This window comes from Tenrec ecaudatus, chromosome 17 (assembly GCF_050624435.1).
Source record: "Tenrec ecaudatus isolate mTenEca1 chromosome 17, mTenEca1.hap1, whole genome shotgun sequence".
Lineage (NCBI taxonomy): Eukaryota > Metazoa > Chordata > Mammalia > Afrosoricida > Tenrecidae > Tenrec > Tenrec ecaudatus.
The window spans coordinates 10,161,087-10,174,517 of record NC_134546.1 but is presented as its reverse complement, the minus strand read 5'-3'; the positions used below and the strand labels follow the sequence as shown (position 1 = coordinate 10,174,517).

Here is a 13,431-nt window from a genome sequence, read left to right as displayed (position 1 = left end):
GCCCCCTCCCATGGTGGAGAGGGCAGACAATTGAAGGCAGGCCAGGGACTGGAGCGTGATCAGGCAACCAAGTGTGAGCACGGGGTAGACAGACTGGTGGGCAGAGGTGGCTGCATGTGGCTAATGATGGTGCTGTTGGCTGGGCTGCGGCCATGCTTACCTTGGGGTTCACAATGATTTCCATGTCAATGGCATTCTGCTCCTGCAGTCTTTTAACTGCTGCAAGAGAGATCCACAGGTTGTTTGTGTTAAATATTTTGAATTTGGATACAGACTTGAACTCATCAACATGGGCTTTTGGCACTTGAGCAATTTCCACCAGCCTCAGTTTGCCTTCGTACTGAGTGAGTGTCCCACCCTAAGAAAGCAGAAAACAGTGAGCACCTCCCCACCTCACCAGAAACCACACTGGTATGAGACTGCCCAGAGGTGACAGAACCAGCCACAAGTCAGCCTGTGATGCCTAGGAGCCTCAGCTGTTTCACACCCGTGATCCATGCCCGCTTGGGGGCCTCCTGGCTGCCTGGTGTCTGCTACAGGGCAGCCACCCCACTCCTCCCGAAACAGCCGCCCACGGGACGAGGAGGAAGACAAGGACAAGAGGTGCACATTGATGTCTGAGTCCTCAGCCTTGAGAGGTGCATGAGGCCAACAGGCCACAGCTGTGTGAGGCCAGGGGCACTCACTCCCAACTGAGGGGGAGGGAGCCCAGGCCAGGACTGACTCCATTAGCCTCACCCCTGCCCTGAGGACCCAAGTAAAACCTTGAATGCCAGACATCACAACCAAGGGCCACACTCACCAAACATGTGCTTTGATGAATGTGACATTACACACACACACAAACACACACAAAAATCGCACATTTTCATTAAAGGGACAACGAACAAGAACACTGAAGCACCAAACCAGAATATTAAAAGTATCAACTAACTTATTAAAGTGTTTTCATGTTTCAGATTTTTCCTGCAGAACTGGTTTCAGTTACAATTACTAATATAGACTATCTTAAAAGAAAGAAAAAAAGATAATTTTAATATCATTGACCTTGGGTTTCTGAGCCAAGGCTGCTGTCAGGCAGCTCCAGGTCCTCCACAGAAGGCTGCCTTGTCTGGTAATGACATTGTTGTGAATAAATATATTCTCTCTCTCACACACACGTACACACGTAGTTTGAGCTACATAACCTCAGGGGGGTGAGGCCACGCAGCAGCCCTGAGGATTCACCTTCACGTCGGCGCGGGTTTTGTTGGTGACTTCCATAACAAACTCACAGCGCTTTCCGTTGGGTGGGTTCATCAAGTGATTAAGAATATAAAGATCCACGGTGGCACCCAGGTTATCTATGTTTGACACAAAAATGTACTCTTTGCCTTCTCCAATAAGGGTATCAAGCAAACCAGAGTTGTAGAAACTGGCGTAAATATCCCCATGGCCTGGAGGGTACCACGCGTCGTTATTTTCCCCTGAGTAGGACACATCCTTGGCTACAGGCAATAAAGACTCCTTATTAATCCTTGGGTACCTTAAAAAAAAAAAGTTATTTTTCAGTACAACTCTGTGAGTAATTAAATGAAACGTAACACAAGACTCATCCTTTGGGAGCCTGCTGGCAGTGAGCAGGGGAGTCCACACTTAAGTCACTCTCCCATCTCCACAGGGTGCGGGGGGTGGGGGTGGCACAGACGGGGTGTCAGAAGGAAGACCAACCAGAGAAGCATCAGTGACATAAGGGAGTGTCCATAAGGGAAAGATGGGGGGGGGGTAGTACCAAACTAATGCACAAGTTCAGCCGGCTCCCTTCTGAGCAGAGCACACAGACCACTGGGGGTCCTGAGTAGCTCATGGAGTACATCTCGCATGAAAGCCTGGCTTCCCCAACTGTCTGGGCTTCACCTGGGCCTGTCACCTGACCTTCATTTTACACTCTCACCTCCCCAAGGCAGACGGCTGTCTCTGGGATTGCTTACATGCACCTCAGCTCCCTAACCCCCACCAAGCCTACCCAGGATGTGCAAGAAATTCCGTCTCAAGGGAAGAATAGAAAGACGGAGACCAAGCATGCCCCGGAGCACCAGGGGATCCAGAGGCAGGGTCTTTTTATTGAGAACTGGAAGTGAGAGAAGCTCAGCGTGCCGACCACGGGCACACAGCCTTTAAAGGCGGCAAACACTCACTGACGGGAGTCTTCGCGCATGGTGTGGTCACCCGCACTGATGGTGGCAAAGACACCCACCCCCCAGGGTGGTGCCCACCCACAAGTCACTGCTGTGTCCCTTGTACCTGCTTTGATTAAAAGTATGGATTTTCACCCGACAATGATTGTATTTCTGTAGGATTTTTTTGGTGTCTTCATCCGTGTTAAAGGAGTTCATCAGCACAAGAGGAACGTCTGTGTTGTAGGTTTTGTTCAGATGCTGCGGGGAAGGGGGGATAAGAGTCAGATTATCCAGATTCACTCTGCTTTTGCGTCAAAATGTAAATTCACTCAATGGTTAATTTTTTAAAAGTTAAAAACAGCATTTATTTAACATACATTTGAATATATCACTTTGGCAAAATAACAGCTTCATATATGCCAGACTTTTTGCTAACCAATCCATCACATGTCTGCTCCTTAAATCACAGCCCTCTGACCCAGCAACTACCTGCCGCTTGCTTGTCAGGGCTGACTGGCACAAGTGGCAGAGTGGGGCCAGCAGTCTGAGCACTGGAGCTACATCTGAGGCGCCTTAGGAATGGACACACTCCGACTGGGCCTTCGCTACGTGTCCAGAGCACTGTGGGGATGAAGCTGCAAGCACAGCAGCCAGGGCTGCAGCACGCTCCCAACAGGATGTGTGTCATGTCTGGGAGGAGCCAAGAAGCCATACAGAGTGGAAGGAAAATCAGCCTCTGAGAAGTCAGGTTTTAGTGTTCAAATTTTGACTGGGCACCTCCGAGCTCTAGCTAAGGAATCTTGGGGAAGGAATTCTACCTCTCTGTGCCTGGGCTTCCTCATCTGGGGGCATACCAGCACTGAAGGGGTCCTGAGGGCACAACACTTTAAGCACTGGAAGGCTAACCATAAGGTCAACGGTTCAAAACCACCAGCTGCTCCACGGAAGAAAGATGAGGCTTTCTACTCCCGTAAAGTTACAATCTCAGAAACACAGCAGTTTTTCTGCGCTGTCCTATAGGGTCGCTAAGAGTAGGAATCCACTCAGTGGCCATGAAAGTTTGGTTTGGTTGAACAGTATTTACCTGAGTTGCTGAAAGGACAAATGAATCAACTCATGTAAAGGGCTGAGAATAGCACCGGGCACACAAGCAAACACTGGAGAAATGTTAGTGACTGTTCGTTTATTACTGCGCTTAGTGCAGTACTCGGCACTAATCGTGATGAGAGAGAGCCACTGCCCTGAAAAGTTACTGGTCTATGCTTAGTGACTTTATCCTTACAGAGCAACCATGGAAACACCTACGGAATCCATGAGGTCCCGTGTCTCCCCTAGTCCCACTAAGGGGAGAGTCGAGCCAGGTCCCCCACCAGTGAGGAAGCCACCAGAAGGAAAGGGGACTGTGGGGCGAGGCACCACAGGAGAGCCCTAAGAGAGCCAGACCTTGCAGCCACTACCGATGCCATTTACGACCAAAAGGGCTGACATCACCCAACGGCTATGTTCTGAGGAAAGCTAACGCCAGCCAGTTCTGTGAGGGCTCACATCCTCATCTACCTCTTCTTACGGGACATTTTTTTTTTCTCTTTTCTTCTTTTACATTTTATTAGGGACTCATACAACTCTTACCACAATCCATACATCAATTGTATAAAGCACATCCATACATTCCCTGCCCCAATCATTCTCAAGGCATTTGCTCTCCACTTAAGCCCCTTGCATCAGGTCCTCTTTTTTTGCCCCCTCCCTCCCCATTCCCCCCTCCCTCATATGCCCTTGGTAATTTATACCTCGTTATTTTGTCATATCTTGCCCTATCCGGAGTCTCCCTTCCCCCCTTCTCTGCTGTCCCTCTCCCAGGGAAGAGGTCACATGTGGATCCTTGTAATCAGTTCCCCCTTTCCAACCCACTCACCCTCCACTCTCCCAGCATCGTCCCTCACACCCTTGGTCCTGAAGGTATCATCCACCCTGGATTCCCTGTACCTCCAACCCTCTTATGCACCAGTGTACAGCCTCTGTCCTATCCAGCCCTGCAAGGTAGAATTCGGATCATGGTAGTTGGGGGGAGGAAGCATCCAGGATCTGGGGGAAAGCTGTGTTCTTCATCGATACTACCTCACACCCTAATTAACCCATCTCCTCTCCTAAACCCCTCTATGAGGGGATCTCCATTGGTCGACACTTGGGCCTTGGGTCTCCACTCTGCACTTCCCCCTTCATTTAATATGATATATATATATACACATACATATATACATATACACATATATACACATACATACACACACTTATATCGTTGTTTGTTTTTTTTTTGCATGATGCCTTATACCTGGTCCCTTTGGCACCTCGTGATCGCACTGGCCGGTGTGCTTCTTCCATGTGGGCTTTTTTGCTTTTGAGCTAGATGGCCGCTTGTTCACCTTCAAGCCTTTAAGACCCCAGACACTATCTCTTGGGACATTTCTTAAGAACCTCAGAGGGCCACTCCTGTACGTCTTCTTTGGGTGTCAAGGGGGGTGGGGGTGGGGGAGACGGGGGTATGTGACTCACCTCAATTTGCTGTACCGTCAGATCCAAAAAGGTATTCTCATTCCTCACACCAATCAGGCTCTTCGGGCCCTTGCAGCCCATGCTGGTCCCCAAGCCGCCATTGAGCTTCACCACCACCAGTTTGTTCAATACGGAAGATATGTTATCAGGCAGGCCCTTAGCCTTTATCTTTTCGTAGGGTTGGATCTAAAAGGAAAAAAATTATAGCATCTAGATATGCATGTATGTAGTACACACACATATGTATACATGTAAGTGATCCAAGCAGCGTCCTGAGGAGTTTTGGGCGATTAAGGGTAGCCAGTCCCATGCCTCCTTGAAGCGCTCCTGTGGACTGATAGCTCCCTTGAATCTCTGGCTTCTCCACTCTCCTTTGCTGCAGACAGGAAGAGACCAATCACCATCCCTTAGATGGCTGCTTGAAAACTAAAACCCCAGGTGCTTGTTCTTATTGGGCTATAGAATGGCCAGGCAATTCTTGCTGTTAACAGCTCTTTATTAAAACAACAAATTACTTATTCTCACGTGACCGGAATTGTTTCCTAATGTGACAGGGCTGTGAATCTTCCTGCTGGATACTGCTAAAAAGTCTTCAGCAACCAGTCTCATTCCTAAACTAATAGAAGGCGGGTGCTACCTAAACACCAAAGACACGGAGGACAGGAAGCAGGTAAGGACGCAGACCACTCGGCTCATTTTCCCAAAAGCGTCTGATCCAACAGACAGTATCATGAGAAATGGAAAGGTCTTGTACTTGGATCACTAATTAGCACTGTTGGCAGCAGCAGTCAAGAACCCAGATGACATAATACGTTAGGCACATTTGCTGCACAAGATTCATTTAGTTGTAAGAGCAAGGAAGCCACTTTGAGGACCAAGCTGTGCCTGACCGGAGCCATGGTACTTTCAGCGACTGCATATGCATGGGAAAGCTGGCGAATGAATGAAAGAAGACCACAGAAGAATCGATGCATCGGAATTATGGTGCTGGCAAAGAATATGGAAGTGCCATGGGCTGCCAGAAGAACAAACAAATCTGACTTGGAAGAACAGCGGAATGCTCCTGAGAAGCAAGGATGGTGAGACTTCATCAGGATCGATACCCCTATTGGGATTAAAAGAACAAACAATGCCACAAGCATAACTACAGTTCCAAACTACCCTGTTTCCCAGAAAATAAGACAGTGTCTTAATTTTTGCTTCCAAAGATGCGCTAGGTCGTATTTTCAGGGGATGTCTTATTTTTCCATGAAGAAGAATACAGTACACATTCATTGTTTTATGAAGAGACCTCGCACTTCCTGTCTGCTCCGGCTGCACTGTGGCCAACAGTGAGCTGTGCGTCAGCACCCGCTGCTACAGTTCAGAGTCCAGAGTTACGATAGCTTTGGGGGGGCCTTATTTTGGGGGAAGTCTTATTTTCAGGGGATGCCTTATATTTCAGTGAGAGGGAAAACTGTAAGTGGGTCTTATTTTCGGGGGAGGTCTTACTTTTGGGGAAATGGTATAAATCTAAGACACCGCTCTTCACACAGACAGGACAACAATGGTAAAGGGCAGGATATGGGTTCCTGACCCTCGTCAGCACCTATGTTCTGAACCCACTGGTATCTCTGAGGGAAGGGTCCCCCATCCCTTTGAAGCAATGGCTAGACAGAAATGTAGGCAGTGTTAAGGGCAGTTCTTCAAACTAAAGCCACAGCCAAGACCAAAGGGGGGCACAGTTTTCATTTTCAGTTTCTAGAAACAGAGCTATGGAAGAGAACTCTACAGTGGCAGAATGGTGACCTACAAGACAGCTACTAGCCACCCAAAGCTGCCAGGCACTTGAAATATGGCTAAGCAACCGAGGAACTAACTTTTTATGTGTATTTCACTTTAATGAATTTCAACATAAAGATACACAATGTCGATGGCTCCTGGTGACTATACCCGGCAGTTAAATTCTAGATGGTCCCCAATAAACTCAAACAAGAAATCAGAATTGTTTTGATTTACCTTGAGAAAACTCTGCCTGAAACATGCTTTCTTCTTTTCAATCCAAGTATAATCTTTTTCATCTTTAATGACACTGACATTTACATGACATTCAAGCAAGCACATAAAGTCTGATTCTTATCTCCACGAGTCAATACTCTATTTCCATACAGTGTGTAGTCACAGGCTGTTAGGAGGGACACACTGATGTTCAACTCCAGTCTCAGAATCTGCCTCCTCAGAGTGAACGTAAGCCTCTAGAATAAGCTAAGTGTCCGTCCTTAACTGTCAGCACCAACTCAGGAAGCCCTGAACCTCTATGATTATTGAGGTAGGTTCCTGTCACAACTTAACATTATAACAACATTAGCCATGTTAAAAAGAGTTATCATTGTCAATCTAAACATTCTGTTTCAAATAAGGATAGTCTAGATGGAATTTGAAGTGGAATATATTAAGTAATGTTAACATTCTATCAGTTGAAGTGTAAATAAATGCTTATTTTGAGAGCAAAAATGCTATAATAATTCATGCTTTTGAAAATCTTTTGTACTATAATTTTTTGAAATATTTCAGTTGGGTAAATAAACTGAGGAAAAGGCTTAAATGAACACAAAGCTTAGGGTTTTAATTAGATATCTTTCAGAAGAATACCATTTCCTTTTTAAGTCAACAAATGCTTATGTAAACTTAATTCCAACCCGAGAGTTCATTCTGGTCATTAAAGAGCTGTTTGCTACGCTCACATTCATAAACTCATTAAATGATGTGAGCTTTTGGAATCAAGTTTAATTTCTAGTTATTTTAATTCTTTTATGTTATGGGTCTTTCAAGAAAAAGTGCTAATAAAGTTTTCACTTTCTGTGAAGATGAATTAAAAATCAAACATTAACTTTACTGCCTTAAAATTTCACCAGGAGGGAAAAAAACTACTTCCAAGTCATAGGCAGTCAGTTAATCATCTTGGAACCCACACACCATAAAGGGTAGAAAAGAGGGCGTAGACCAAAGAGAAGTCAATGTAAGTACATTCTGGTCACAGTCAACAAACTGAAAAACCAGAGTATTAATGAAATGCCTTCAGAAGATCGTTCTTTCTAATCTATTGAGGCTAAGCAAATACAGGAAAGAAAAGGCGAGGCAGGGGATTCCTAGAGAACGCCAGCCATTCTGAGTAGCCTGAATCGACTCACAAGTTCATAACACCTGCCCCAGTTTGGAATCCCAAGCACAAGTCCCTTGTAAAAACAGGTTTGCCATTAGGAAGCTTTTTCCTGAACTGAATCTTGCTATGTGCCACAAGATTCGTAATGTTAAATGGGCTTCTCCCTCTTCCTGTAGTTGGTCAAATCCTCACAGTCTGGAGTTCTCCAAAGTTTCAACAGTTAATGTATTCAATGATGCTAAAAGCATGAAACCTGCTTGAAGAAATACAGAGCAGAAAACAGTTTTTAAAAAAAGAATTGGAAGCTGTCCTGCAATTCTTCCCTATAAACAGGGGCAAAAGAATGACTGAGAAATCACAGTCAATGTTTCACTCAACTATCTGTGAGCTGACAAGTGGTGGGCCGGCTCACCATTCTATTGCAAAGACATGTTACCAAGAACATTTACCTGGATGAGGTGTTCCAGAAATGTGGAACAGCAGTTATGGCATTGTGAACAGTCTGCGCTAATAAAGAGAGACCCCCTCCCCCACCCCTACCTCCACACACACAATGCTTGGCAATAACAATGTCAACATAATGGGCCTTATTAACAGGGAGTACTGGTGGTCCCAATGCCAGAACTTTCTAAGAGGTAACCCAGCTCACGTGCCCTGAGTGTGCCTGGATTCTGTCTGATACAGCTGCGAAAAGTCTTCACTCCTTCTGCTACAAGGGAGGATGCTGAAACTGGCATTTAAGAAACACAGTCTGAGATACAGATGGTGCTGCCTGGTAAATTATTCAGTATGGTTCCTTTAGCTGGTCTTCCTCATAGCTCCCACAAAACGCCCTTTTCCTGATGGGTCTGGGTAGGAAGGTGGGGGGACACTGACACCCATTATTTGACTCAGCTCTGAAATGACTGTCAAGCAAGGTTCCTTGTGAGTGCCAGCCTGCTAGGTATAAAACGAGTCATCTCAATAGCAGGAAGGGAGATCTCACTATCATCCAGGAGAGGGGGTGCATTCTTTCACTCCTGAAATCCCTGCACCTTGCCCAATCTAGGAGATGGCTAGGACCCCAGGAGCAATGGAGGACCAGCAGCAGCAGAACCAGGAGCCACAGCACGAGACAGAGCGGTAGACTTCCCAGCTCATAGAGCTGAGCGCCTTCAGCAGGAGGGCTGGTTTGTGGAGCGGGATCTCTCCAGGCCCCTAATTGGGGGAGCTAGGCTTGCTGGTCCACAGAGCTAGAGCTTGAGCTGAGCAACTTTGGAATGAAGCGTCTGGTAGAATAACATACCCTTTGGATACTGACTGGCGGGCCTGAAAGAGCTCTGTAATGCTGCAGAAGCGGGGAAGAGGCCAGTCCAAGATGCTGAGGGCCAGAGAGAGACCTGACTGGACACAACAGAGAAGAGGCTGTCCTGACTAACAATTCTATCCTGAGCATTTCTCACCTAAATGGTAATCTGTTAACTTTCCTAATAGGAGCCCTGGTGGCATAGTGGTTATGTGTTGGGCTGCTAACTGCAAGGTCAGCGGTTCGAGATCACACGGGAGAAAGATGATGCTTTCAGTTCCCCTAAGGAGTTAAACAGTCCTGGAAATCCACAGAGGCAGTTCTACCCTGTCCTATGGAGTTGCTCTGAGTCAGAATCGACTCCACGGCAGTAAACTTGGTTTTGTTTCTCTGGAACTTTCCTAATAAACTCCATCATGGTGAGTCTCCCCCGTGAGTCATATGGGCATTGCAATGAATTCCCAAAGAGATGAGCGATGGCAAGGTTGTTCGGCAGCTTGGTGAGTAGAGGCACAGCTGAGCTCAGCAGCCTCGAGCAGCAGACGCTGATGATTCTTTCCCGGCCCCTCGTCAAACTGGAAGAGGCCAGTCACCAGCCCCATGTTACATCCGTTTAACCGATAGAAATTTAGAGCTCTTTTGTGGTTCTCACAGTCAGTATCAAAATTCTGGATCCAAACCCTAAATCTCAAGTGACCACATGCATGCAAAGGAAGGCAAATGTAATGCGCTAAGAGAATGAAGTGGAGACAGTTGTCCAGTGCAGTCAGGTCACTGCTCCCTTTGGAAGCCTCTCCTAGGAGCCTTTCCCTGTGTTCTATGACTTACTGCCCTCCTTCCCCTCCAACATCCATATGTACACCCTTTGGACAAAGAAAGGCACCCACTGTTTGGCACCGTTTCATCTAAAGCACACCTAGTCACAAAGGCCTTTGTAGACTGGTCGCCACTTCCCTTCTCAGCTCGAGAGAATGTCGAAGGCTTGCTGTCGTCAGAGCCAATGGAATACCAGGCACTGCCTGGCACAGGCTTGCCGTGACTCTGGCTGAGCCACTTTCGTCCATCCTAGGGCCGCCTCTGTGGCTCATAGCACCCTGGTTCAACTTCTGCCAGCGTGAGTGGAATCCAATGTGCCCCAAAGAACTCTACTGCCATTAAAGACGCAGAAAGGGGAGGGGAGTGGGCCCCTGGCCCTCTAGCAGAAGGGATGTGGAGGCCGGACCCCTCCTGTTCTCTTCTCACTGCCAATCAACATCCTTTGCGGAGGAACAGAACTGTGCAGTTGGCAATCTACTAAAGAAGGTGGTTCATCAACATGCGGCCCTCTGGGATGTCAATCTAGTTTTTCTACAGAAATTGCAAGGAGATTCTGTAAAACAAAACAAACAAAAAACCCCAAAACACCCATCTACCATGATCTGTATCTGCCAGGTCTGCTCACAGTTCAGTGTCCAGTTAGAAGAAAAGCTGAATTCATCTCACTCTGCCATGGACACACTGTTCCCATTAGCAATCGTATAAGCCCGTTCTTGGTAGCATATTTGTGTGATTCCTGGAGACAGCACCAAATGCCCAGAGCATGTGAACAGTACCTGCCTTGTTATGGTTCACAAGGGCATGATTATTACCATCTGAAAGGGTGGTTTTTTCCCCCTTTTCCTTCAGTAAAAGCACGTTTGTCCAATAGAAAAAGAGCCGTGCACACTGCAGAGCACGTTCGGATGACACTCCAGACGTGTGAAAAGAGCGTGTTCCGAAAAGCTCGGCTCACTGGCGCCCACACTGCATGCAGCCTGGGCACTGCGCTCTAGGCCCCGGAAGCTGTACTGTGGGACGGCTCTCCTCTGCCCCACAGGGTCACTGAGTCTACGCCACAGCAACAGGTCTTCTATGGTTGCTTTGAAGGCAATGATCCGAAGCCGAATCCCTCGAAAGTTTCTAGTCATTTTTTTCTTTTTCAGAGCATTTTTTTTGACAAAATGTAGGCCTAGCTAGATGGGAGATCTGCCCCCACCCTCCATTAAGGAGATGCTGCCAAATCACACTAGATGCATGCAACATCCACGTGGCCCGCCAACAAGCTCACCAACACCCCTTGGCCATCAGGGTACACGAGTTCTATTTGACAAAGAGGTTAAAAGCCACCAATGGACCCCTCAGCTTGCTGCAATCACAGCCCCAATCCCAACAGCACCTCTACTGTCTGCTCTCCTTCCTTCTGTCAGGCTACCCGGAGAGCTCGCCCCAGGGGCAATCTTCCTGCCAGGGCCCACTGCAAGGCCTCATTTTTATCAACCAAACACACCCCCACACACCTCTTTTCAATCTCTTTATTCCATCAGCGTGAACATATGCACACGTATCATCAAAAGAAACCAAAAAACAACACATAACCTCACGTACCCTTCCCTACTCCCACACACCTTATTCCCTACCACCTCCATGAACAAAATCTGTGAAGGACTGCCCTCACCTCTGCTTCCACAGCCCCTTTCCCTCCCTCACCCATCAATCGGGTTTTCTCCTCCATTTAGGAACAGCTTGCCACCACACCGCCCAACAGTACTATTGGCCAGTAATTTACGTATCATATAATTCAATGGTTCAATCATTTAATCATATCAAGAATTGTACAATCACTCCCACATCAATTTTTTAACATTCCCCCATCCCATGGTTACATCACCCCCAAGATGAGTTATGCAATCACCATCCAGTCTAGTGCTCCCTCCTGTCTGCATCATTCACTCCTGCGAGCACCTTACCCTCCCCATCATCCACTCCCCACCCTGGTACTCCCTATAAACCCCTGTATCAGTTATTCTTATTACCCACCCACTCCTCCTGTGCATCACAGCTGGGAGACCCAAGAGAAAACAATGAAAACCAAAATCACAGTAAAGTGATAAGGATAAAAACATAATAGTATACAGCCAAATATACAGATAATGTGCACAAAGGGACAGGCCCCCAGCAATATTCAAAAAGCCAGGGAAGAAATTTCTGTCATGGAACCAGCAGGAGATGCCTGCATACAGCACACACTCAGCTCTACAGGGTGGTCAGTTGGCCAAGTATCAAAGTTGGTCCAGCATCAGTGGTCTCTGCCGGTTGGTAAGGCTGTTTGAGACTCCTGCCTATGGGTACTGGCAGGAACAGTTCTTAACAAGGTCAACAACCTGCAGCTGGCCACATTCTATCAATTAACAGTTAGTACTCCTCTTATCTGATCTCTCAACTGCATTTGACCCAATCCACCACTCCTTACATTGTGAAATATTCCCATTCCCCTTCACTTCTGATAAACCACACTCCATTTTCCTCCCCTCTCTGCCAGATCCTTTGAAAAGCCATTAAGAAGACCTCCCTCTGCCAAGCTTTGCCCTCCGTAGCTTTCAGCACTCAAGTACTTGATTCCTGGTCTCCATGGTACCAAGACACGCCTGGCTGCTAAAGGCAGTTGTCTGCTTACACACCTGATCATTAGTCTGTCTTTGTAACCACGGTCAGTACCCTGCTCCCCTCTCACTCGCCCTACCGCAATGGTCTGTCTCTAAAGTTTCCTGGTATCCTTCCCACCCTCCCTCCACCTTTCAGGCAGTGTTAGAACTAGGACATGCTTCAGTGGTTCAAAACTACCAGCTACATTTGAGGAGAAAGGGGAGGCTTCCTATTCCCGTCAAGAGTTATCTTCTCAGAAACCCAGCGGGGCAGTTCTACTCTATCCTACAAGGCTGACATGAGTGGGAACTGACTCAGTGGTAGTGACTTTGAATGAGCTTTCCTCTCCTTAATTACGTCACTCATGAAACAAAGATTGATGTGGCATGCCCCATCTTTTTCTTTTCCATGTTTGTCTCCTGTTTGCGGGGCACATGGTCATCCGGAATAAAGAAATACATTTCCCAGCCTCCCTTGCAGCTGTGTTTCAATTCTGGCCAATAAAATTAAGCAGAAGTGAGCTGAAGGATAGCTCTGCGTCAGAATTAACTCAATGGCAATGACGGTTTTTTGGTTTGTTTTTGGAGTTTTGAGCTGAGGGATCTCTACGAACACTCTTCTTCCTCCTCTGTGCTGCCTGACATGGAGACATGGAGATAAGGTCTGATGGAGTTCTCTCTGGAGGCCCAAGGAGAAGGAAGGACGACAGAGCAGCAGGACACAGACCTGGTTCCTGGTGCTCGCCCCACACTACAGGCCTGCTATACTAGCTCTGGATGCCTCCCCCGAGATTTATTTTGTTATGTGGGCTTTTGGTTTTTACATGAACAGTGTTAAAAAGTTCATGGGAA

General features: G+C 47.1%; 1 protein-coding gene across 3 annotated transcripts in view; it reads right to left on the bottom strand.

Moving 5' to 3' along the window:
- UGP2 (UDP-glucose pyrophosphorylase 2) overlaps positions 1-13,431 on the bottom strand; it is a 53,108-nt gene that overhangs the window by 6,278 nt on the left and 33,399 nt on the right. For all 3 annotated transcript variants that reach the window (XM_075535709.1, XM_075535711.1, XM_075535710.1), the window contains exons 4-7: positions 4,713-4,898; positions 2,284-2,417; positions 1,228-1,525; positions 161-358 (exon numbers count right to left, since the gene is read on the bottom strand). In XM_075535709.1, coding sequence (XP_075391824.1) covers positions 161-358; positions 1,228-1,525; positions 2,284-2,417; positions 4,713-4,898 — 816 coding nt within the window. The remainder of the gene's footprint in view (positions 1-160; positions 359-1,227; positions 1,526-2,283; positions 2,418-4,712; positions 4,899-13,431) is intronic.